The sequence below is a fragment of the Panthera pardus genome, unplaced genomic scaffold (genome assembly GCF_024362965.1).
Source record: "Panthera pardus isolate Hobbes unplaced genomic scaffold, ASM2436296v1 HiC_scaffold_8, whole genome shotgun sequence".
Taxonomy (NCBI): domain Eukaryota; kingdom Metazoa; phylum Chordata; class Mammalia; order Carnivora; family Felidae; genus Panthera; species Panthera pardus.
The window spans coordinates 122,429,695-122,455,398 of NW_026527013.1; the positions used below are offsets into that span (position 1 = coordinate 122,429,695).

The window sequence follows — 25,704 nt, forward strand, 5'->3', positions numbered from 1 at the left end:
CTTGCCCTGGCGGAGGAGGAAATGTCGATGTAAAGGGTACATCAACCCAGAGATTGATTGCCTTGTGGTGATCACGCACATGCAGATGTTCCCACACCCACTCAGATGTTCCCATTCACTGTGTGGGGCCAGGAAGCCCAGACATGGGGCGTTGGGGGAGGAACTTCAGTATTTCATTTTCTTAAGACATTTACCTGGAAAAGATCCTCCACCCTGAATGTTTTCTCCCTCTAGGTTTTATTCATCTCAAAGTGGAAGCAACTGAATTATGATAAATAGCTGATTTTAGGCTGTTTTTGAGGGACTCAGTCATTTTTGGACACCAACAGTGATGCTGAATTTTGTCCACCTGGGTAGCCTCTGGTGGCCAACTGTGTGGTCAAATACCAGGATAGATGTTGCTGAGAAAGTATGATTACGATGTGATTCCCATTTAAGTCGGTAGAGCACAATGTAGGCGGGCCTCATGCAATCATTTGAAGGCCTTAAGAACAAAAACTGAAGTTTCCCAAAGAAGAAATTTGACCTCAAGCCTGCAGAGTGGGGCACCTGGGTGGCTCAGTCGGTTAAGCGACTGACTTTGGCTGATCTCGCAGTTCGTGGGTTCGAGCCCGGCATCAGGCTCTGTGCTGATAGCTCAGAGCCTGGAACCTGCTTCAGATTCTGTGTCTCCCTCTCTCTCTCCTCTCTGCCCTTCCCCGACTCATTCCCTCTCTTTCCCGGTCTGTCTCAAAAAAATAAATAAACATTTTAAAAAAAGACTGCAACGTAGAAACCCTGCCTGTGTTTCCAGCTTGCTGGACTGCCCTGCATATTTCAAACTTGCAAACCCCCAATCACATGAGCCAATGCTTCAGATTTTTCTCTCTCTGTGTTATTGGTTCTGTTTCTCTAAAGAACTCCGACTTACACACCCACATACTTAGAGCTCTTCATTCCCTCAATTTGTGTTAACAATACGACTAAAATTAATAACGGTAAACTGCAAACCAAGGAAGGATTCATTGGTGGATGTTCTTTAATCTGATCCTCAAAAGATAGGTTTGGTAGAGCCCTGATGCCTCCTTATGATTAGGGGAGGGGATTGCTGAGTTAGGTGGGGGGTAACAGTGATTCATCCTGATACTGACGTGAGGTCGTTTTAGGGATGTGTGTCAGGCTCTGAGTTTGGAACTTCCATTTGAAATGGAAAGTCATTTTATAGGGTTTCCACACACAAAAAAAGAATAAGAATGGCTGGCATTCTGCTGATCTGTGTTTGTTATTCATTAAATAAATTGGCTTACAATGCCTAATTTTTTACCTCTCAAACAGATAGAGATTGAGTGTCTCCTTGTCCACTCCCAATGGTTTCTTTCAATTACCTGGATTATACCTGAGCCCTAGCATTAAAATAGGGCAGGGAGCTCCCTCCCAGTTATGGCTTTTGGGAGCTATGTCGTTTGCTGAATGTAGCACACAGTCATGTCACCCCTCTGCACATGGGTTGGTGAGGGGACCATGGATGCCTAAGATTCTCAACCCACAAAGTGGTCCGCACAGAGCTGGACATGGGGCTAGAATTCATGAGCCGCGAGATCATCACCTGAGCTGAAGTCAGATGCTTAACCGACTGAGCCACCCAGCCACTCCCAGACTTTAGTTTTGAGTCCTTGTTCATTGTTTATTAATATCCCTGCCCTTCCGGGATTCCATGACACAAATGGCTTCACTACGTGTGCATCCTTTCAAAATTACTTGTAAAACACTGGCCCCTGAAAAGTTTCTTTCACACCTAAAAATGCTCTGGATATTTCAAAAGTAATAAAATCTCCACCCACCCCATTCCACCAGAAATTAAGATGTTTTTAGAAAGTGCTCATTGCACAGCTCTTTATTGAGCAACTCCTATGAAGACAGTACTGTGAGATTTGATGATAAGCCACGGCCCCAGAGACGTGTGCACCGACCATTAAAATCATAGATATTTTATCTGAAGGATCTTAAAAGTTAGTTCATGTGGTCCCTGCTCTGGTCAGAAAATGACCCCAAGACCTTGGCAACCTGCTGAGGTCACAAAGTAACTTAAAGGGTCCCTTGGCTCCTGGTCCAAAGCCCTGGCCAGGCTCCTTACTGCTGTTCTCTGACACAAATTAGTGTCTTAAAGCCATGCTTCCCAAACCGTGCACTGAGGAACCCTGGAGTGTTATGGATACTTTAAATTTCGAGGGAAATACATCAATACTTGATATGTGTTGGATTCTGTGTTCACTACTGATTCCAGGTAGTTCATATGTCAACATGTCCTATCTTTTCAAAGCTGAGTTTTCGACTGCTGCTGTGCTAAAGAGCAAGTGTTTCACACACACACACACACACACACACACCAAAAAAGAACAGTGAATGAGGGGGGGCGCCTGGGTGGCTCAGTCGGTTGAGCATCCAACTTTGGCTCAGGTCATGATCTCATGGTCCGTGAGTTCGAGTCCCGCGTCGAGCTCTGGGCTGATGGCTCAGAGCCTGGAGCCTGCTTCAGATTCTGTGTCTCCCTCTCTCTGTGCCCCGTCCCACTCATGCTCTGTCTCTCCCTCAAGAATAAATAAAACATTAAAAAAAAAAAAAAAAAAAAAAAGAACAGTGAATGAGGGTGTTGCTGTCCACAGTGATTCCAAGGTTTGAGAAACTGTGCAGGCCTCGGGTGTGCATATATCTCATTGGTAAGTAATTGTGGTTGTTTAAGAATAAAATTAAAGTATCATAGTTTTCTTTCAATTTATGCATATAATTCTTTTCAAATGGCTGCTAAGTTGTTAGAACATAATGCCTAATAAGTTGTGTGAAGCTAACAAAGTAAAAATTGGAAAAGGAAGTTCTTTTGGCTTAGAGTCCTGAGACAAAGCTGCTGAGACGCAGAAAGTTCTGGAATGTCTGCAGATTAAAGCCTTGCTACTCCAAGTGTGGCCCAGCACCTTCCCTGACACCTGGGAGCTCATTAGAATTGCAGAATCCTCTACCAAATCCAGATGGGAAGTTGATTTCTCACCAGGTGAAAGGGCCTCGGGTGATCCTCATACCCTCCCCTCACCCTTAAGCTCTGCCTTAATAGAAGCAAAGCCTAGGCCTGCGGGCTCCTTATCAGACAGAGTATCCCCTGGAGTCAGAATTCAGACCCCACCCCTGACGCTTACTAGCTCTGGATCTTGGGGAATATTGTGAACTTTGAGCCTGTTTCTTTACCTGTCAAGTGAGAATAATGGCCTATCCTGGCTCTTTGAGGTGGTAATAAAAGTTAAACGATAGATATAAAGTGGACCGCCTGGCCCAGAGTAGTCAATAAACAATTGTTTCTTTTTGCTTTCTGGGTCTGTGGCTAGAGCCACAGGCAGGGGATTTATCTTTTTTTTTGTATCTTTGAAAGGTCACAACTGCTACAATTGGCAAGCAATTAAAAACACACTCTCTTCCCAGGTCTTGTTTGCAGGCTCCCTGCCTGGACATGTGTGTAGGTTTGCTTAGGAATTTTATTGTGTCTCTATAATGAGGGCAAACACTGCAAGGGGGCCCAGGGGCAGAGGACTTGTTATGGAGGGGTGTGTGTGTGTGTGTGTGTGTGTGTTTGTGTGTGTGGTAAAATACACATAAGTACCATGTTAACCACTTTTAAACGTGCAGTTCAGTGGCATTACGTTGTGCAATCATCACTGGGGTCCAGAACTCTTTTCGTCTTCTAAAACTAGAACTCTGTACCCATGAAGCGAGAACTCCCCACTCCCCCTTCCCCCAGCCTCTGGCAACAACCCTTCTACTTTCTGTCTCTATGAATTTGACCACTCTGAAGTACTTCATGTAAATACAATCTTACAGTATTCGCCTGTTTATGACTGGCTTATGTCACTCAGCATAATGTCTTCAAGGTTTATTCATTGTAGCACGTGGCAGAACTTCCTTTCTTTTCAAGGCTGAATAATCATCCTTTTTGCGGATACACGACATTTTGCTTATTTGCTCATCTGTCTATGGATGCTTGGTTGCTTCCTGCTTTTGGTTGTTCTAAGGATATACCCAGAAGTGGAACTGGATCAGATATTTTTAATTTTTTGAAGACTTGCTGTACTGTGTTCCACATCAGCTGTACCATTTTACATTCCTACCAGCAGTCCACAAGGTGTGGGATTTGTTTTTAAGGTTTTTCTCTAAAAGCAGAATGAGGGGCGCCTGGGTGGCTCAGTCGGTTGAGCGGCCAACTTCGGCTCAGGTCACGATCTCACGATCCGTGAGTTCGAGCCCTGCGTCGGGCTCTGGGCTGATGGCTCGGAGCCTGGACCCTGTTTCGGATTCTGTGTCTCCCTCTCTCTCTGACCCTCCCCCATTCATGCTCTGTCTCTCTCTGTCTCAAAAATAAATAAACGTTTAAAAAAATTATAAAAAAAAATAAATAAAAGCAGAATGAATGACCCTGCCTGATAGACAAGGACACATTGTCCCCTATGACTGTGAGGTCCCCAAGCTGGGTGACACTGCCTCACTCCTACTGGATCCGCTGCACATTTAGGGCGGTGCCCGGAGACTAGAGCGGCTCAATACAGGATTGCGGACTCAAATGCAACGTTCCCAGTCAGCGTCTATTCTGGTCTATCCTGGAGACCCTGGTCTCAGAGTGCAGCTTTTCTTCCTACACACCACCCCCACCTGCTGGAGAAAATTCACATTGCAACGCTAAGGTAGTGCCTTTAATACCCTGCAAACATTCATTTAGAACCTGCATATTCAGGTTTTTGTGATCCTTTAGACAGGTTGAGGCTTAGTTTTGCTTTGTAATTTCTTTTATCAGAAATAAAAATGTCATAGAGTTAAAATAATGGGTGCACAAAAAATGAGTGTGTGTGTGTGTGAGAGAGAGAGAGAGAGAGAACCAGGATGACTGAGAATAACTTGTATGGAGGGAAGCTCTGTAAAGAAATGGAACATGGCAAAGTGTGTTAATGGTATGAAAAGACACAAGAGGAACAGGAGAGGGCCAGCCTTGAGGCACTTTAAAAGTGGCCATTTAGGGGCACCTGGCTGGCTGGCTCAGTCGGTAATGAGATGCTTGATTACAGGGTTGTGAGTTCAAGCCCCATGTTGGGTGTAGAGTTTACTTAAAAAAAAAAAAAAAGAAGTGGCCACTTAATGAAGTTGATGTTCCAATTACAACTCATTGTAACAGCTCATTGTAACAACTCCTCTGATTCTGTCCTTAGCTGCAGGAAAAACAATGAACACACCCGCCATTAACCAAGTTTGGTCTCTTTGTATTCATATACAATAAAACTATAACTTTTGAAACCTAGAATCAAGAATTACAGCGTTTCAATAGTTCAAACTGACCTTCCCCAAATAATATTCATTATTCATTCTCTCACATATGAAATATCGCCACTCCAAAGATGTCATAGTACAGAGAAGCTAAAGCCTGAATTTGTATCTGTTTCTTCCACAATAACCATCCCCAAACACTGTGACTTTGGTCATCATTAATAAGAAGAGAAATGAACAGGAGATTTTAAGCCTCGCTTGCCTGAGTGGACTATTACATAGGTTGAATAAGAGAATATAAAGCCTGAAAACATAGTAGGTGCTCAACTAACATTTGTTTTCTCATTGGGCTCAAGTTTCCCTCCCAAGTTCCCATCTGTGCCCCACCTCCCCCCCCCCCCCCCCGCCCCGGTCTGTATCACTGAGGTCCTACAGATGCCCTGAGTGATGGGATGGGTCCTAGGGGGTTATCAGTTCACACCTCCTAGCGTTCAGCCAGGTGAGTCAGGAAGAGGGATTATGTGAGTTGAGAAGAGGTAAGGAGAAGCAGGGATGAACGCAATCTCATTTCAAAACAGGTGTTGCCTAAAAAGAAACAGTTAGGGGAGGAGGGGTTTCGGAGAGGCCACCCTAAGGGGCCTAGTTTCTATAGTACCGAGCACTTTAAAAGGGGCCTTCAGAGGTGTCAGGAGGGCAGCAGACCCATCGGTCCCTTGGGGAGGTAGTTAGCTGCTAAAGAAGGCAGGGCTTTGGACTCAGGCAGACTGGGGTTCAAACCCAAGCTTCCCCAGTCACCTGCTGTGTGGCCCCATGCAGGACACTGAATGCTCTTAGCCTCCATTTTCTCTTGTTAGAACGGGAACGATAATTCTTATGATGTGGTAAGGATATAAAGAACTAACATATGAAAGCCTGTCCCAGAGAGACCTTCTCATAGGACATGCTCAAAATGTGCTTGTCCCCTTTGGAGAACACTAGCTGCCCTTCCTCATCTCACCCCCCTAACTCCTCATCCACACCCCTATACATGCCCCCCTGCCAGCCCCCATCCTCAAACCTTTGGCCTCCAAACTCAGTGGCAACCTTGTGTGCATGATGTACAATCATCTACTGAGATCTCGTGGGATTCTCAAAGATTTCCTGTTCACTAAGACACTATTGACTGATGTGAGCAATAATTTAGACACACACCACACACGTACACAAACCAGGCTTTCTAGAAGGAATTTTAATAATGATAGCACCTTTAAATGAATAGCATAAAGCCTCACTCAGGCATCAGCCAGCTCAGGGGAAAATTATGAAGAGGATAGGGAGCAAAAAGGCCTTCCCAAAGCCCCTAGAAATCTATGTAATGGGTGAGAGGTAATGGTCTTATTTTAAGAAGGCTCCTGGAAGCACTCATAGTCTTGATGGGAATATAAATAACTATTTATTGAGTACTGACCATGTTCCAGGCACTATGCCATGAGCTTTACATGCATTTTATAATGTCATTCCAGCCACTATTATGTTCACTTAATCAATAAGGAAAGGGTTGTTTGAAAGGTCATATAGCTAATAAACCAAGGGCCTGTGAAGTAAGTCTGATGATGGGGGTGTGCTAGGGTGCCCAGGCACTCACAGGAGTCCTCCAGAAGTAAACCTAAAAGCCCGCTCACGGTGCAGCACGGCTTCTGAGCCCTCTGACCACCCTGCCTCATCTCCCTCGTCTCAGTGTGCAGCGTTGCTCTTGGGTTGTGATCTTGACTTACAGTGACCACAAGCCTCTGCTGATGTTGTGAGATCCCAACTAGCTCCGCCCACCCAGGACCATGACCCAGAAGCTGCCCCTACCTGCTGGGTTCCTGCCCCACCTTATCCCCGGTCTTGGCTACTAGCTGACCCAAACGAAGCAGAGGGAACAAGGCATGCAAATGCCGGGAACCCCAGGACTGTTGTTATTTCCAGCTGCTCATGGAGCATGTGTGGGAGGGGCAAAGAATGAAGGCAAGGCAAGAGGCAGGCAGGCACAGATCTCAGAAGGCACCTAAGGTCTTCTTAGGCACTCAGACAGTGTTCTGAAAGCAATGAGAAGCTGGAGTTCTTAGGCAGGAGAAGTGACTTGATGACCTTGGTAACGAAAAGTATCTCTCTGGTAGTTTTAGTGGCTATGACTTTGAATTTTATCCATCAATCCATATATTTATTCCTTAACCCGGTAGACTGCTTCTAGGTGTCTAACACAGTCTGTAATAAAATACAAATAACATTCATCTTGGGAAATGGAACTCAATTTGTGAGTTGATTTAAAAATAAAACATTCTCCTCTTTGTTAAGAGTTGTGGGTTCTCCATCTGGGTTGTCATAGAATGGAAAGTAATAAGTTTACCTATAAATAAAAGAACAAAGTTATCTGAAATTAGGGAATTTTATAAATGGGAACAAACAGTAGAGATATTCTAAGTCAATGGTTCTCTGCATTATTATTTAAAAAGTTCCACTTTCATATAAGAAAACTTAGACTTTTGGAAAGCATCGTTTGAAAAAATGCATAACAAAAAGTCACCATGAATTCTACGATATTAAAGGCATATTTTACTATTTGCAATACCACCCACAAAGATTAAGAAGAAATGTGTATCTTCATGTGAATATAGATATGTGTGTATATGTGAGTGATATGCCTTCCTCTTGTAAAGTCTTTGTATATAAATCAAGTTTTATCCAGTTAATGATAGGGAGTAAAATAAAATATTAAAAACCATAAAATAACTCTAGAGGTATTTTAGAAAGAAGCAGAGTCCATCATCTAAAGACCAGCAGACTTGCCCCTTCCCTTCACCCTAAAATACAAACCCTAAGGCGCAAAGACTCTGATAATACATTTGGGTCAATTTATCACCAACCAGAATCCACAAGATATAAAAGGAAGTAAAACTTTGCACATTTTTGATCCCACCGTTGGCAGAAACTTGAAAGTAAACATTGTTTGTTGAGGGGGGTGCTAGCTTCTGAAATAGACAGCCCCAAGTCTCAGTGGGTTATTACAGGAAAGGATTGTTTCCTGTGACGCCACAGTGTGTGTGGGTTGCTGGGGGAGGAGATTCCTACCTCTACTCAGTCATTCAGGCCCCTTCCATCTCATGGTTCCACCAATCCCTAGGGCTTCAGACCCCTCCACTGCACCCACTGCATGCAGCAGCTGGTGAGGCCACAGAGAAATTGTTGAGAATTGTACAGAAGGTTTGGGGAAAGAGTTGGAGAAACATACATCACTTTCCCTGCATTCTATTGGCCAGAAATTGGTCATATGACCGACTTGATTGCAAAGGATTCTGAGAAAGGAAGTCTAAGCATCTGGCCAGCAGAAAAGGAAACCGGTTTGGCAAACTGTCTGCTCTGGCCCTCCTCAGCTCCCCCCACTAAATATGTAAAATCCTAGAATTGATATTCTCATCCAAACAGGACCAAGCAGGCTCCAGCTAAGAATTTCAAATAGCAGTCCTCAAGATGAGACATGCCAACCATGTGTATCGCAAAGACTTTCCAAGAGGCACATGGATGCAGGACACTTTAAATGACTCATCTTCCCAGCTTAACTCTACTCTGTCCCCTAAAACTGAGCTGCCTGAGAACTGGTCTGCATGTTTACATGAATTTCCATTTTCCACCTTACTCTGCAGAGGGAAGGCCCGCCATAAAACATGAGTTAACCGTGGAAGCCTCATTTAAGTGTGAATCAAGGCCTTCTGTCTTGAACATTTTGCTGTGACAGGTCAGAACGAGGCATGTGAACTCCCTTTGTGTTGCTTTCTTGGAACTCCCTTTCTTTAGGGGATGCAGGCAACGAAGTCACCCACCACCCTTCTCTCTAATGTGCCCCAAGAAAAGGATGATATCGACAAAGGCATGCTGTAATTGTTGTTTCTATTTTTCCAAGTGGTGAATGGCCAACATGTAGACTCATCATTGATGAGTCTAGGTGAAACTTCTTGGTGTACCTGAAAAAATTGAGCCAGTGAGTGACTCTAATGCCTGGCTTAGAGATCCTTTTCAACCCACATCATTTCCACTTTTTCACTGACAACAAAGTTGAAATAGGTCCTATTTAAACTGTCAGAATAACTATTTTGGGGCTAGATTACCAGTGTATATTTTTGGCACATTACCCACACGAGGTTCAAAGATTTAAGGAACATAACTATAATAAAACTTCGTCTATTTCCATATCCTTATTTCTGTGAACCAGTTTTCCTCAAACACTTGTTTCAATGCCCAAAATGAGAGTATATCATTCCAGCAATAAATAACATCCATCAATGGATCCATAATCTAATGAGGAAAAAGACCTCACTGTCTCATTAGGAAACACATTTCCATCAAAATTATACATTTGATGACTAATAATGTTTTACCAAAATTTATAATATAATTATGTTGTTTTGATCTATTTTGTTGTAATCATAAGTTCACATAATCCTCATCATTAAGCATAGTCCCTATGAGAATTTGTGATTAAATATCTTTTAATCTCAGATTTTGTGGTGCTGGGACTTTTTACCTTTTGGGTTTTTCTTTCTTTGTATTTTGTCTTTCCTAGATATCATTTATGAGAAGTTTGGAGAGTTTACATGAAGTGGTGGTGACTATATTAAATGGTTTTGTCTTAATTTTACATCTCTTATGAGTTCCATAATATCTCTTACCTGATCATTTTTCAGTCCCTTACCATATTTTCACCCTCTATTGTTTTTTTAAGTTTTAGCCTTTCCTGCTCTAAACCTAAATTCATCCAATTTTCTCACTATTATCATTTTTCTCATTTTTTAAATTAATAAGGTCTGTTAAGCTCTTGTTTTGTTTTCCCTTCAATTTTATTCTACTCTATTTTTAACTACTTCGTATCTTATTTTTAATCTTCAGCTTCAGGCTTATCTTCAGTTATTTTCATCAGTTATTCGTTTTCGTCTTTAAGATTCTTCTAGCCGGTGACTGGCTTTACAGCAGCCCACAAACAGCAATAGTTTCTCTTCCTTCTTGGCAGTCGTGCCTATATTCCCCCAGATGTGGCTCGTCAGAGGGACCAAGAAGAAATGAGCTGAGCCAGGGATGATGAGGGATTTGTTAAGAATTTGGTAGGACTAGAGAAAGGGATCTGGGGTGGGAAATGGCTGCAAGGGATACTGGAAAGGAAGGCGGGGGCAGGGGGACAGGTTATATATATATATATATATATATATATATATATATATCCCAATTCTGGGCCTAAAGCATTCCCCAGAGCTAACAACTCTTTCTATTCTGAAAACACTTTATTCACAGCTGGAGCACAGCCCTCACTTATCACATTGTTTGGTAGTTATTTGGTCATAAAGCTACGTTCCCCACCGGATGAGAGCTCCTTGGGGACCAAGGACTATGACTCCGCCAGAGTTGCAAATTCCCAGAACACAGCACAGTGAAGGTATTCAATCAATATTGTCCAATAAAACAATGAAAGAATGGTACTCAAAGCCAGGAACAAGAGGCATGAATAAAGAAAATGGAAGTGGCATGGCGTGTGTATGTACATTCCAGGACAATGAGAGCATGTCCCCCATACATTCCACTAAGAAATCAATAAAGAACAAACATGGCACAGGACTTCTGTTTACACAGGAAAACCCTAAGTCCCGCTGCTCTGTGGCTATCAATCGGTTGTTAACATCAACTAAGAAGCCAACATCTTCCTAAGGTCTTACTTGATGATGGCTCTCTAGACTCTACAGTTTCTGTTCTTTTAATAACTACAAATGTCTTATGAATCAGGACTTTAGGGATTATATTTCAACTGAATTCAAGACATGCTTCCCAGTCTTCCTTCACTGAAACACTGCTTTCAGTAAGGTAAGGGCAAGTAAGGGCAGTAAGGTAAGGGCAAGTAGATCATGAACATTTCAAAATTATGTAATGTGATCCTCCGGGAATGTCTAGCTCTAAGGCAAACTTGCTTCTGAGCTCCTGACCAGCAAATCAAACTGTTAATTGTGTGTCTTATAAACCACATGCGCAAAATGGAACAACCAGTTTCCATTCTGTCCCCAGATGCTTCCTCTTCACCTCTCCCGTCCATCCTGCCCTTGAACTCTCCACCTCAGCAACCATTGCCTTCATTGCCCTCACTCATGCAGATAGCCCTCCCTCAACACTCCATCCCTGTTCTGTTGATTCTACTTTTCAAGTCAGAATTAACCCTACCTACCTTGCTGTTTCCAATGTCATTCCTAGTCTGGCCTCAGTTCCCATCTCTACGGTCTCCTTATTAGCTTTCTGTTTTTTTCTCTTTACCCCAACTCATTCTCCATCCTCCAGCCACAGCAATCTTTATCAAATAGGAACTTTATCCTGCTGGAAACTTGGTAAAAAAATTTTAAACCTTCCCTCCTTCCTCTACATCCTCAATCTGCCTCTGTGACCACTACATGATTCAGCCCTTTCCTATTCAGAGAGGTTCATCTCATGCCAGCCTCTCGATTGGTCACAGTGCTCCTATAATATGGGCCTTTTTGCATTTCACCAAGTGTATGCTTTCTGTTTATGCACTTTCCATTCTTCTACCCACTCTTAAGTCTCTTATTTTCTTCAAAATTTTTGATGTTTTTATTTATTTTTGAGACACAGAGAAAGCATGAGCAGGGGAGAGAGAGCGAGAGAGAGGGAGACAGGAGCCGAAGCAGGCTCCATGCTGGCAGCAGAGAGCCAGATGTGGGACTCGAACTCACGGAGCCGTGAGATCATGACCTGAGCCAAAGTCAGATGCTTAGCTGACTGAGCCACCCAGGTGCCCCCCAACCCTGTTTCAGTTCCTTAATTCCTACCTGTCTGTCAGGTGCCTGCAACTGCCCTCCTACAGCAAGTAAGACGAAGGGGGCAACAAGAGTGTAAGCAGAAATGTTTTCTTGTGTTTTTAATGGCGACAACAACTGAAGTGAAAAGATCATATTGGCCCTGGACAACTGCCTAGAGAATGCAGTGCGTGCACACACACACACACACACACACACACACAATTCTGTCCTGCAAAAAAGTAAAACGAATATTTAAGCACCTTGGTGAAACTTTCGGGGAAGCAGGGTCTTTAATTTAGCTAGGAATAGGCTTCAGAAATAGCAAGAGAAATAGTAACTTAACAGTAATTCAGAGTGTAGTGGTTCAATGATACCATCAGGAACACGGACCCTTTCTATCTTTCTGATTCCTTAGGGTCAGCATGTCGGATTTAATTTCCATGCTCCCCATTGCCTCGCGGACCCAAAATGGCTGCTGTACCTCCCAGCTAAAGTCAGTATTCCAGGAAAGAAGAACTGGAAGAAGCAGCTTTATATTTCATCAGCAAAAACCCTGTCACCTGACTGCCCTTAAATTAAAGAAAACTGGGCAACTGAATGTTAACTTTCACAGCTTCTGTAGCAAAGATAGAGGGGAAAGGGCTTGGAAACGAAGGTGGTGCCAGCATGCTAGCATACTAGGGATAATAAACAGAAATTAATGGTGATGTCATTAAATGGCAGTGCAATGAAATGGCGCTATAAATAATAAATTGTTATTTATTTTCATATATAAATGTCATGGATATTGTCAACTTAGAGTTCTATCTTTATTATTTTAATATTTATTTATTTGGGAAGACAGCAAGCAGGGGAGGGGCAGAGGATCCATAACAGGCTCTGCGCTGACAGGCTGACCGCAGTGAGCCCAACGCAGGGCTCGAACTCACAAACCGCGAGCTCATGACGTGAGCTCAAGTCAGACGCTCAACCGACCAAGCCACCCACGTTCCCCAAGCTCTGTCTCTATTATAGTTATCAGGATTTCTACAATTTGTCTCCCAATATTTCCTCCAACTACATTTTCTTCATATTTAAGGCTTTATATATATAAATTATATATAATATATATAGTCCTAACAATAAAGCTATTCAAGAACCTAAGCCTTGTGTTTGATAATAGTATAAACATATACAGAAATGTAGCAGCACGATCAGAACAAGAATGGTATTTGCTGCAGTTTGACCTTTTGAATCTAAGAATTCATCCAGCTAAAAACCATCCCCACTAAAGATGCCCTGGAACCCAGCAAACAGCTCATGCCTCTAAAAGACACCGGGTGGCAGTGCAGCATAAGAAGTGAGTAGATTCCAGTCTGGTAACCTGATTCCACAAAATTAATCAGTACCATTTTTGAATGTGTGCCTTACCTGGCTGCTTGGACTACCCGTTCATCATGGCTTCGACTTCCTTTCCAGAAATGAGCGAGGCAGGATGCGCTTTTAGTGATACGGGTTTCATCTGGTTATTAACATGCAAATTCTTTTTCAGCTGGAAGACTGTTGACTGACAATACAACTGTGTTGTCTGATACCACATCACCCCTGGCATTCTTAGCCTGTTTTAGGAAATGATGAGATCACACTCTGATATTTGTTTCCAAAATTCTGGATCACGTGGGAGCTCCACGGGCAGAGATGTTTGTGGAACAGAATGGCCTACGTGAGCTACCTACTTTTGAGGGTGAGACTCTAAGGCCTAGAGCTATATTCCATTATTCTCTAGGAATTTTGAGTCTGCAGGTGAAACAGAGACACATATGAACAGCCAAGTAGGGTGTTTTTCTTTTTTAGAAAAGTACAACGATACTTCAATCTTTAAACGTACATTTCTTTTTCTGCATCAACTGAGATTTTGACATCTGAGAAGATATTGAATCAGCAGAGAATTAGAGTAAAGGCAAAACTAGGTTATTTCTTCATCCAGGGATGATACACTGACTTTAAAAGAATAGAAATGCCAACGGATTTCAACCAATTGCATGGAGCTCTGTGTTGGGAAGGCTTTTCAGGCTGGGTCTGGACTTGGTGAGAAGAGGTGCACTGACTGACTAGTAATGTCTGTCGTAAGTGAAAAGAGGAGATGTGGTAACATATTTGTCACATACTGACACATTTTCTTTTTTTTTTTTTTTAATTTTTTTAACGTTTATTTATTTTTGAGACAGACAGAGACAGAGCATGAACGGGGGAGGGGCAGAGAGAGAGGGAGACACAGAATCGGAAACAGGCTCCAGGCTCTGAGCCGTCAGCACAGAGCCCGACGCGGGGCTCGAACTCATGGACGGCGAGATCGTGACCTGAGCCGAAGTCGGACGCTTAACCGACTGAGCCACCCAGGTGCCCCACACATTTTCTATCTCTATTTACTCTTGTTCGGTGCCATCTTCAGCCATTACATTTTTGAGGATCTATTTTATATGAACCACTGTGTTGGTTGCCATAGCAAACACAAATATGAAAAAGTGTGTGTGTGGGGGGGGGGGTGGTCTTTACTCTCCCCAAAATGATCATATGGTAAGAAATAATTAAGATCTATGTAATTTGAAGCAGAATCACTGAAGTGTCACGAGGAAGCAAAAATAGATCATTCTGAGGGTTAACCAGGGCAAAAGACCAATTCTAGTCAAAGAGATCACAGCACATGACCCAGAGAAGATGACATTTTCTGTTGGGTCTTGAATAACGAAGATTTTCATAAGGACAATAGGTGTAGAAGGAGTTACATAAAAAGAATGATGTGAACATACAGGAGAATAGGCCTGGTTCAGTCAGGAAACAGTTCCATGTGAAGGTGAGTGTAGGTGACAGATGTCACTTCATGAGGAGCTTGTCTTCTGGAAAAGGCACAATTAATATATTCTCCACATATTCATTCATTGAACAGAATCACCACCCAGTGATATCTTTATGCCTTTATGGCTTAGAATGCTTGAATTCAAATGCTTTGGCATTCATCTGACCTCTGATTATGGCCGGGAAGAAGGAGGGAAAGGGAGAGCTTGTACAGGATACTAGAACACCCAAACGTCTCTGTAAACTTGTCAGCCGTCACGGACAGGCGCTGAATCTCAGCCTATAAGGAGCCCACTAGATGAGACAACAGTCAATTAAACTCCAACAGGGGAGTATGCTCATGGCAGACTTGCTCTTCATGTTTGTCTTGATAAAGCCTCTACCACTGGCCATTAGAAGTCAGTTTTTCTGGAGCTAGGAGGTGTCTGACATGCGAGGGAATATCATTTCCTGCTACTAAAAGCCATAATTATTAAGGAAGAAATCTGGAACTGGTTAGCAGAATTCCAGAGAAGTGTCAGTGAGAAGAGTGTGAAAACTGATTTGGAGAAATAAAAAAGATAAATGACTTTGAGAATGGGTGACTAAAAAAAATGGAGGTAGTAGCAATAACAGAAATATAGACATCAGGAAGATCACAGTTGCAAAAGAATCCGGGAGTGAGGCTTAGGGTACCTTCAAGACATTGGGATGGAGAAGTCCATCTCAGAGTTGGGAATGCTTGTGTAGGCTTGAGAAAGTGATAGGGACAGATTTGTGGAGTTAGAAATCAAGCTGATGGAGTTGGTGCTTAAAATCCTAAGAAAAGATACAGTTTATTGGAAGAAATCTGAGGAGAAGAAGGCTGATGGCTTGATTTGGGGAAAAGTCCCGTGAGGAGGAGGAGTAGCCAACTAGTCAGGCAGTTAAGTAAAGAGATAAAAGACAAATCAGGAGAATGCAGGGCTCATAGGCAAATGGAGGAGAGTTTCTAGATGAAACGGTGTGGGCAACAATGTGAAAGCCTCCAAAAAATTCAAAGGGAGCAAGCCTGTGGAAATGTCGTTGTGCTTAGGCAGTTTGGATATCTATCTATTTGATTGTTGAATTTCATCGCTGATTTTCTATGAAAATCAAATGTAAGCACGTTCTGGCAGTAGAAAAAGGATACAGTTCCGTTGGTTTTACAGAGGAAGAGAAATTATATCTTCCTTTGAGATATCAGGGATGGATAAGAGGATGGCATAGAGTCAGATACCCACAAAGATCAGAAGCAAAATAATTAAGGAATGTTTTTCCTCCATGGACTGTATTTTCTTAATGCTGCAGTAGAGAGGATGGGGAAAAGGAAGCAGGAAGTTGAGGAAAGAGCCATCCATTTGGATTAACTGATGAGAGGTCAGGAAGATGCATTCAATGAGCAATGGTCCTTGAAAGGCTGATCTGCAGGTGTGTGAGTGGTCACGTTAGCTCAGTTGTAGGGCTTCTCTTACCAACGCTTCATGACATAGGTTCAATAAAGAACACAACACTGGCCCAAGATGGAGAGGGACACAACCAGTCTGTGTTGGGAACAATCATGCTATCGTTGTTGGTCCTGGATTCTGTATTGGAACCACATGAGAGCATCGTTGAAGGACAGAGGATGCATAATGCGGGCGAGCAGGCTCAACAAAGAGGTACAGCAAGTCTGCAAGCAACATGACATGTGGAAACAATATATAGTCCTGTAATCAAAGGACCACGACTAAATCTCCTCTCTACACTTTTCCACTAGCTCTGCAAACGTTCTGTAACAATTTAACCCTTTGAATCTCAATTTATTGATTAGCAATAAGGACAATAAGTCTTTCCACACAGGTTTACTAAGAGTTAAATATATTATTAGTACATGTTCAAGTGCTTTAGACCTGGTGGGTACTTAAAAAATACTAACCAAATTTTACAATCTACTGTACTAGAGCAGTATAATGTAATTTCGGGTTTTAGCCGCCATAATCGGACATATTTGTCTCTGTTGTTACATTTACTTAATATCCTTTTACCATTGGGTCTTAAAGTTTGGAATCTTCTTATACCCAGTGAGTCATAAAAGATGAATTGTTTCTATAATGGCTGGTTTCTAGGCAAGGTGCTTCTATAAGCACTGGTCAGCTGAACCTCTTACTCAGGTGCACAAAACAAAGTATGCCATAGAACGTTCGCAGAGAATCCAGAGAACATTAAAATACACACTTGAATACAGTATTCTGTAGCTATTATCACTTGTCATTCCCCAAAAGCAGTTTTTCATTTTCTTTAAATATAACAAAAGTATAATGAATGCTCATAAATCTCCTAAACGAGTCTTTAAACAATTCCACCAGGAAAGGCCTACTATCTACGTCTATGATACAGCAGAATCTTCCCGGGCCCCAACTGGCCTCGCTGTGGCACCCGAGGCTATGCCAGGGTCAAGCCTGGGGCCAAGTAACTAATCTTTCACCCACCCCCAACTCCCAGTCCTAACACATCCTCACATTTAACTTAATTTGACAGACTCCCAATGAATCAAGATGTCGACCCAACAGTTTTTTTTAATTAAAAATGGATCAAAGAGGGTGTAATTGATGAAGTGAAGTTGGCAGTCAATGGGAAAATGAATTTAAACTTTGCAGATAAATGGGTGGCCTTCCATCTGTCTTAGGACATGGATCTTTATGGAAATCCCATACTTAAAAAATAGTCGTTATCAGCCATCTCCACTTTTCCTCTCTACCTCACAGGGATTAGAAATCGTAACAGTAAGAGTGCTGGAGTGTCTTCCCCATTTCAAAAGCTCAATGGATAAGATCATGGTAAGGCTTAAGTGGCTTGTGGTAAAAAGAGGTAGGAAGAGAAGGAAATTAGTATTCTCTCAACCCCTATTAGTGACAGTCACTGCCCCCTACCCATCTGAGGTTAGTATTACAACTAGATGGAAAAACAAAAACAAAACAATACCTAGGGACTTATTCTGGCCAGAAGTGGGGTGGGAAGAGGGAGGGACAGGCAGATTTATACTGCTCTTTTCTTACAGGAACTGGTCCTGCCTAAGAATTAGATTATATTACAAAGAAAAAAAATACCATTCTGAAGCTTCTGTCAGTTCTTTGTGCTTATAGAAGCAGGACCCAGAATAAATGCGCTTTGTTTGGCAGAGTGAGTTCATAAGCTTTAAAAGTGCCACGGGGCGCCTGGGTGGCGCAGTCGGTTAAGCGGCCAACTTCAGCCAGGTCACGATCTCACGGTCCGTGAGTTCGAGCCCCGCGTCAGGCTCTGGGCTGATGGCTTGGAGCCTGGAGCCTGTTTCCGATTCTGTGTCTCCCTCTCTCTCTGCCCCTCCCCCGTTCATGCTCTGTCTCTCTCTGTCCCAAAAATAAAAAATAAAAAATAAAAAATAAAAAAAATAAAAAAAATAAAAGTGCCTTAAACTTGTGTGGTGTAGGGAGTGAGAGAGATGGATTGCTCTGTACATTCATAGGAATTTAAAGTTCAAGAGCCGGGGGGGGAGGTCTTGGTAGAAGGAGAAATCCAAGAAGATGCAGGCAAATCTGTGTCTAAGGAAGAAACAGCCATGAAGAATCATCCACAAAGGGAGACAAGCTGATACTGCTATTGGATTTTTAATTTACGTATTTCCTGCTGCTGTGCCATCATCCTAAACTTCCTGGGAAAGTCCGTTCTACACAGTAGGCTTGTATCGGTGGAACTTGGAAAAAACAAAGGGATGGGGTGCGGGAAAAGAGATGGGGTGAACAGGAAGGGACGAAAGACAGAACTGTAGGAGTAAGAGGCCAGGGGTGAACAAGGGTTCAGCGAAGTGCAAGATGAGAGCAAGAGGCAGCCACGACAGATAAAAGACGGAAGCCCGAGAACTCCAAGGGTGCAGGAGACACAGGTGAAGGGAGCATGGGATGAGGGTGGGCTGTCGGGTTTCCAACTGAATGTTGAAATGCATGTTAAAGATTGAGATGCAGGGTGAGGCAGAAACTGGTACCTGGGAGAACAGGCAGGTGGGTAAACATCACTAATTAAATCATTAACATCTTTTTACTGAAGGTAGAGAATATGAACAACCTATCTGATGTCATAAAACTAGTAAGGGACATTGCTCTCAAACTCAAAAGCCTAACTTCTTTTTACTACACTCCACTCTTTCTCCAAGAAATAATAGAGAATATTTATTGATATTGTTACCATATGTTTAGCCCTGGTACTGTGATAGGTGTTTCTACCCCCAAAGTGCCTGTTCTGAACTGCTAACTATACAGCTTAGCCTGGAATAATATAAACCAAGTTGATAACACAGGTGTTTACCTACAGACTAGCTGGTATTACGGGTTACTCATATTAACAAATTAATCGATTGGGTTTGTGGTATAGGAAGAAGGGGGTTTAAAAAAACCCTACCACCTATACAATCAGGAAGCCAATTGAAAAGTTTAAATTATGCTATTCATCTTGACAAGATATTCAGGACTAAATAGTGTCAAGGATAGGGAAAATCTAATGCTTTTCAAATGAATCCCAGAATTCTGAAGATGAAAAAGGTGACTCATACAAGAAAATCCTTGAAAAGCATCTTTTTATTTGCTGTAAGAATATAATCTGGCATTTGTATACAATCCATCACGCAAAAACAAAAACAAAAAAAAACACATGGTAGGTATCTTACAAGCAATGAGGAATCTCAGCATCTGAATTCAATCAAAATATTAGCCAAAGCTGAAAAATAGCATCTTGGGATAAAACAATACAGAAAATTCTGCCCTAGGATCATGGCTTCTAACGTCAAGAAGCACAGTCAAGAAAGCACAGCCACGTTGCTATCTCAATGCCTAAGACTGAAAGTATTGAAGGACAGATGAGAAACATCACTGATGATCCACTGGGAGCAAGGAGGCCAGTACCCCATGGGCAGTTTCACTGTTTGCTTAATGGCTCTGTGAAGCAGGCACTAAGGCACCCGTATACAAACAGGGAGGAAGTACCTGTTGAGCTAAACTTCTTCGGGCAGAATAGACACTCTGAGCCTGCAGAAGGATCCCTTCGCTCAGGGACCAAGCAGGGAGTTAAGAATTACAACTGCTTTCCTAACAAAAAGTCACAGTGATTTTTCTTTTTGTATAGTAATTAAATTTTCCTGAAACACCATCGTAAACCATGTTATAAATAAATTGCTCACTAGCATGATGGGCACTAAACTCTGGAGCTGGCTCAACTTGCATAACTGTGGTTTACTAGAAGTGAACTGTGGTGAAAGAGAGAAGAGAACACTAAACCGTTTGCAGTCAGACTCCAAAGGCTAGACTCCAGACTCCAGACTCCAGACTCCACAGCTTCTTCTTTGCAGGGGTGCCTGGGAGTTTGTTTTTTCTTTTTCTTTTTCTTTTTCTTTTTCTTTTCTTTCTTTCTTTTTTTTTTTTTTTTTTTGGATGTGGAATGCTTGTAATTACATCTGTTCTGTTCCTATTACTCACTGAGTTCAGCAATAACAATCCACACCTACATTACCCTCAATGTCCACCACAAAAGGCAGAGTGGGTATTATGAGTCCCACTTTCTAGTTAAGTAAACTGAGGCTTTTAAAGATTATGCCGTTAGACCAAGGCATGCAACTAGTTATAGACAGGACAGGACTGGAGATCAGAACTGCCTGACAACAAACCTAAAGTTTTCCACTGCACCAGACCATTTCTAAAGGGATCAAAAGCTATTTCTGGCCTTGAAAGATTCCTTCCCACTTTGTGTGATTTTAGTCCCAAAGTAAAAACTCTAGGAGAGATTCAGAAGAGCTAAAAATGCCACAATGGAGAGAGGTGAGTTATTGACTTCCATTCCTCCAAGAGCTAAGAGCAACTGAGATCCCAAAGGGCTCAGCTATATGGTCTGCCGGGAAGATTATCCGAAATTTAACCTAAAGGTATCTCCAACTTTATGGAGAAAAATCTGCAAATTACGGATTTAAATTAGGTTCAGCAATTTACATCCTCCTGCCCCAGGACCACAAGACTTCTCCTGGGGTAGATCTCAAACCTGGAGTCTCTGAGGCATGGGCATCTCATTGATTTCTAGAATTGTCAACTGTAAGTGAAAGTAACAAATTAGAAGTAGAGCCAAAATGTATCTCCTGCAAACTATCAAATTTCAAAAGGTACGAACCGAGGTGACTGTGTGAGCATGCCACGAAAACCAAAGCATGTGTCTTTATTTTTAACTTGTATCTTCTCTGTGAAGCCTCTGTTCAGAATTACCTATGAACTCTATTCATCGGTCTTCTTTTCCACCTGTGATTGTTATGTTCAGAAACACAACTTTTATCTTTAATGCATTTCCTTTGGAAGTTACATATTTACCTACATTTTAAATATTATAATAATCACCATATTTAAGAAATGCATATGCAAAAACACCTTTTCTACTGTATTTAAAATTGGAAAAGATGTTTTAAGACTTACATTTCTTAAATACAGTGATTATTAAACCAATATTCTTACTGGGGCAAGTCAACTTCTAGGGATGAAAGAAGTGTCAGTGGGAGGGATTCCATGTTTTCTAAAGAGGTGGCATTATTTTAATTTGGGTTCTATTTAGACTTTGAAAGATCTATACAAATATAAGCCACATGAGACTAACCTCTTACTCCTGGAGTCTCCACTGACTCCCAAATCCAGTAACAGTTGGGTCCATAACAGAACAAAGGGGAAAATCACATACAGGCTTCACTTTGCCTCGGTGGAGTCAACCACGAAAGCACCAGCCCCCAAGGCTTCCAACGGTCTTGGAAGCACATCCCACTGTGGCCGGTGAGTGCTGAGAGGCAGGGGAGTGGGTCTCTCCTTCACTCCCTCTCTTCCCCTTGACCTATTTCCTGTTCCAGTTATGTGAGATATTCTGAATCTTTTTCATTTTGATCCTCTGATCCAGCATCTTGTACCTCGCAGGATGCTCGTCAGTTTTCTTTGGGACCGAAGGTGCGTAGGAGCTAGACGCATAGGCAGGGCGTTTAAAATGACGTAGAGGAGGCTTGATGACTGGAGGCCATGCAAAGGAAGACAGACAACCATTAGCCTCGCCAATGACACGGCACAACCTAACTACTGTGGGCAACTTGCTCTCCCCTAGACCTGTCTGTTCTCTGTAAAACCAGGAAACAAACAAGTTGGATCCTCACTGGGAATCTTACTGCAGGTAGATGAATAAATAACATTATCACCCTCGTCATTTACTTAAAATAAATAAAGAGATAGACAATGGGAGCAAGGAGGCCAGAGATAGACAATGTACACAACCTAGAGATAGAGATAGACAATGAGGATCCCAGAATACAAAGCTTCTCTGACAACGAACGAATGGAGTTCAGGAAGTGAGTGGGAGCAGTGGTATCACTTTGGGGAACAGCAAAGTAAACACAGGTGAGCAGAGTCATACCATGATTCAGCATTTAGCACTGTGTGTAAGCTTCCAGGCTTGCAAAGTGGCAAACAATCTCGAAGCGCTAATAAAAAGTACATCACCGGGAAAATATTTGCCAAACACACACAGAAAGGTCTAGTGTCCAAAATGTTTTTTGAAAACTCTTAAAATCCAGCAAAAGGAAATAAACAACCCACTTTACCTCGGAGCAAAAGATCTGAACTGACTCCTCACCGAGGAAAATATGCATATAGCAAAAAAGGCACAGGAAAAGAGGCTCAACAATTTATGCCATTAGGGAATTGCACATTACAAGAGCAATGATATACACCACACACCTATTAGGATGGGCAAAATCCAAAACAAAACTGATGACACTGCTGGCGAGGATACAAAGTGTCAGAGCCACTTCGGAAGACAGTTTGACAGCTTCTTACGAAGCTAGACATAGTTTTACCGCACGATCCAGACATTCTGCTCCTGGGTATTTACCCCACTGATTTGAAAACCGGTGTCCACATAAAAACCTGCATATGAATTTTATAGAAGTTTATTCATCATTGCCACAGACTGTAAGCCAAGAACTCCTTCAACTGGCTGTCCATGTTGTAGACCATCTACACGACGGGATATTATTCAGTGATGAAAAGAAATGAGCAGTCAAGACACATAAAGTAGTAAAGTGATTCCTCCTTCTCTGCTCCCCTGTGCTCTGCCCCCCACCACCCGCCCCACCTCTTCCCTGTCTCGGTCCCACTGGAGAGCACTCTGTGATACCATGTAAAAGTGAATAAAGGTAAAACCAGGTTAAATGATAATCACAAACAGATGAGATAGAACAATCAGGTAAAAGGTATGAAGGACAGAGCAGGTGCTGAGCCATTTCCTCAAACACTAGTTCTCAGTGAGGCGATTGTACTAACATGTAAAAGGCCAGGAAAGAAAGGTAATACACAGTTGTGTCAGCGTGGAGGGCTAAGATTAGGGGACAGATCTACCAAACAAGAGGTTACCTTTGTGAAAACCAGTTTCACATACTTCTTCCAATATGATCATGCAAAAGATCAGAACTTAAACATACAACTTAAATATATCATCATAGGGGTTAGTGAACTTCCGGTACATTCTTAAAATATACTACTGTGATACTATGGAAAAGGGATATAGATGTCTATTAATAAAAATAGAGGTTCATGTAATACTGTTAAATCAAAAAAGCAGTAAACAGAATCTAATCTCATCGTTATAAAAACATATCAATATGCGCATAGGAAAATCCCAAAGAACATACATTTAAATCATAGCAGTGATTACCTCCAAGTAGTATAAACATGGCTGTTGTTTTTTGGATGTGTACATTTTCTAATTTTTCTATGATGATCAGGTTTTGGTGACGTAACTTTTGAAAAATAAACATGCTATTAAAAATTCCTTCCATAGAATCATACATCAGAGTTATTCTACAAAATCATACGTAATAAAAAGCCAGAAAAACGGGGGTGACTCTGGGCTTTAATATTATAGACATCTCAGAGAGCTCATAGCTGAGTATACTTTTCACAGTCTATAGACTAATATTCATTCACTGATGTCTTAGAGCACTTATGTGTTGCTGATAAAACGGTGAACAAAACAGATAGAAATCCCTGCCCTCATGGGACTTCCATTCTAGTGATCCCTGCTGAAATTTGTGACTTCACTTACAGAAGAAAAACATATTCAGGCATAATAAGGGATGCTATTACTACCATAACACCCACACCAACTTTTCCTAAGATGTTTAGCAAATGGTCCTGTAGTGACAGAATAATACATGTGCAGAAGAATCGAGAATTTTTTCAGACTTCACAGTGCTTAATTCTGTTTCTTAGGGTAAACAAGGGATTGCAGCACAAAACACTCTAGGAACAAGTGTAAAAACGACCCCGTTACCCTGGAGAACGGTGTAGAAACAAGAGAGGGTTTCAGATTAAAAGCTGATTGTTGCAAGCGTCTGGGCTAGCTGATTTACTGCTCTTCAAGTCACAATCCCTCTCCATATTCATTCTATTTTCGCTACTCAGCATGAACCCAGCCAAAGTATTATTGAATTTCCCACTTCTCAGCAGGAAGAAACATTTACCGTTTGCTGGAATTCTTTTTGTCTGAACAAAAACTCCCCTTGCCACTGGAGTCGCTGCAAATAGAGTTGAACCCGCTGATAGAGATCGGCTCCCCACCAAGACTGTGGAAATACTTATATGCCTGCTGTCACCTTTACTCAAAATGTTGGAAAAAAGAAAAATTCATATAGTGCTGTTTTGTATGCATTGATTGCCTCTCCACTCTGCAGGGAAACATGATTTGATGACAGAGCAAAACAGCAGAGCTAGGGATAAGGGCACCATCTTGAATTTAATGGAGACTTTTGTTCTGGGATGCTCGCCTGGCCTCCAGGGCTCTTTCATTCGTCTCCTGGCTATTCTGCAGATACTGGAGGAGGATCTGATCCTTCCACTTTCAATGACTGCACACATCCCACAGCTGAACCCAATCAGTAGTGTTAAAATCCACCTCTCCTTCCACCAGGGTAGAGAAGAACCAAACTGGGAACAGAATCCCCTCCCCTCCATATGCTTGATTATCAGCAAGTTGGACCTTTTTTCTCTTGGGGACATATTTACAAAGTCGGCTCTCATCTCTTAGAGCAATTTACTTGGAGGAAATGATCTAATTAGCTCATGAAGATTTGACAAAGTCACATTTCTGCACTGAGCCTGAACTTGGGAAAGTCATTATCTATATTACTTTCAAAGGTGCTTAGGAAAAGAAACGTGCATGACAAAAGTTGATCCATCACCATCCTTCATTTCACAGTTATGCACAATATTTGTTTTTCATGAAAGCAATGCTCTTTGAGGGGTTTTAATCCTCATCTGTTTACACCTTATCTTACTCATCAACACCAGGGTTCTCCCATTGTCTATGATCTTCTCCCCTTCCTCAGCCACCACCAACCTCTCTGTTACACCCTCTCTGTCTCTGTCCCTGTCTCTATCAAGACCATTTTGCTTGGTGGCTACTTTTCTTGTGGTGTGGGAGAAGAGTCTATAGAACTAGTTTTCAGAAAATAGATTCAGACTTAGTCCTACGTCAAAATCATACGGTTGTTAGTTGGATTCAGGCATTGCAATGTGAAAGAGGGCTTTTAAAGCTCTTTAAGATCACAGAGCCTGGAGCCTGCTTCAGAGTCTGTCTCCCTCTCTCTCCACCCCTCCCCTGCTCATGGTCTGTCTCTCTCTGTCTCTCAAAAATAAATAAATGTTAAAAAAAAATTTTAAAGCTCTTTAAGATCATATTAGACTACTGTTTCTCAAAGTATCCTTCAAGA

General features: G+C 42.0%; 1 protein-coding gene across 6 annotated transcripts in view; it reads right to left on the minus strand.

Moving 5' to 3' along the window:
- Positions 1 to 6,570: 6,570 nt before the first annotated feature.
- The window catches only part of PDE1C (phosphodiesterase 1C), a 509,522-nt gene continuing 490,388 nt past the window's right edge, over positions 6,571 to 25,704 (minus strand). For 4 of the 6 annotated variants that reach the window (XM_019443746.2, XM_019443745.2, XM_019443750.2 and 1 more), the window contains one exon: positions 19,487 to 21,952. In XM_019443746.2, coding sequence (XP_019299291.1) covers positions 21,783 to 21,952 — 170 coding nt within the window. In that variant the 3' untranslated portion in view covers positions 19,487 to 21,782. Of the gene's footprint in view, positions 7,504 to 19,486; positions 21,953 to 25,704 lie in introns of those variants that run through there. The other 2 variants (XM_019443747.2, XM_019443748.2) reach the window with 2 other exon arrangements.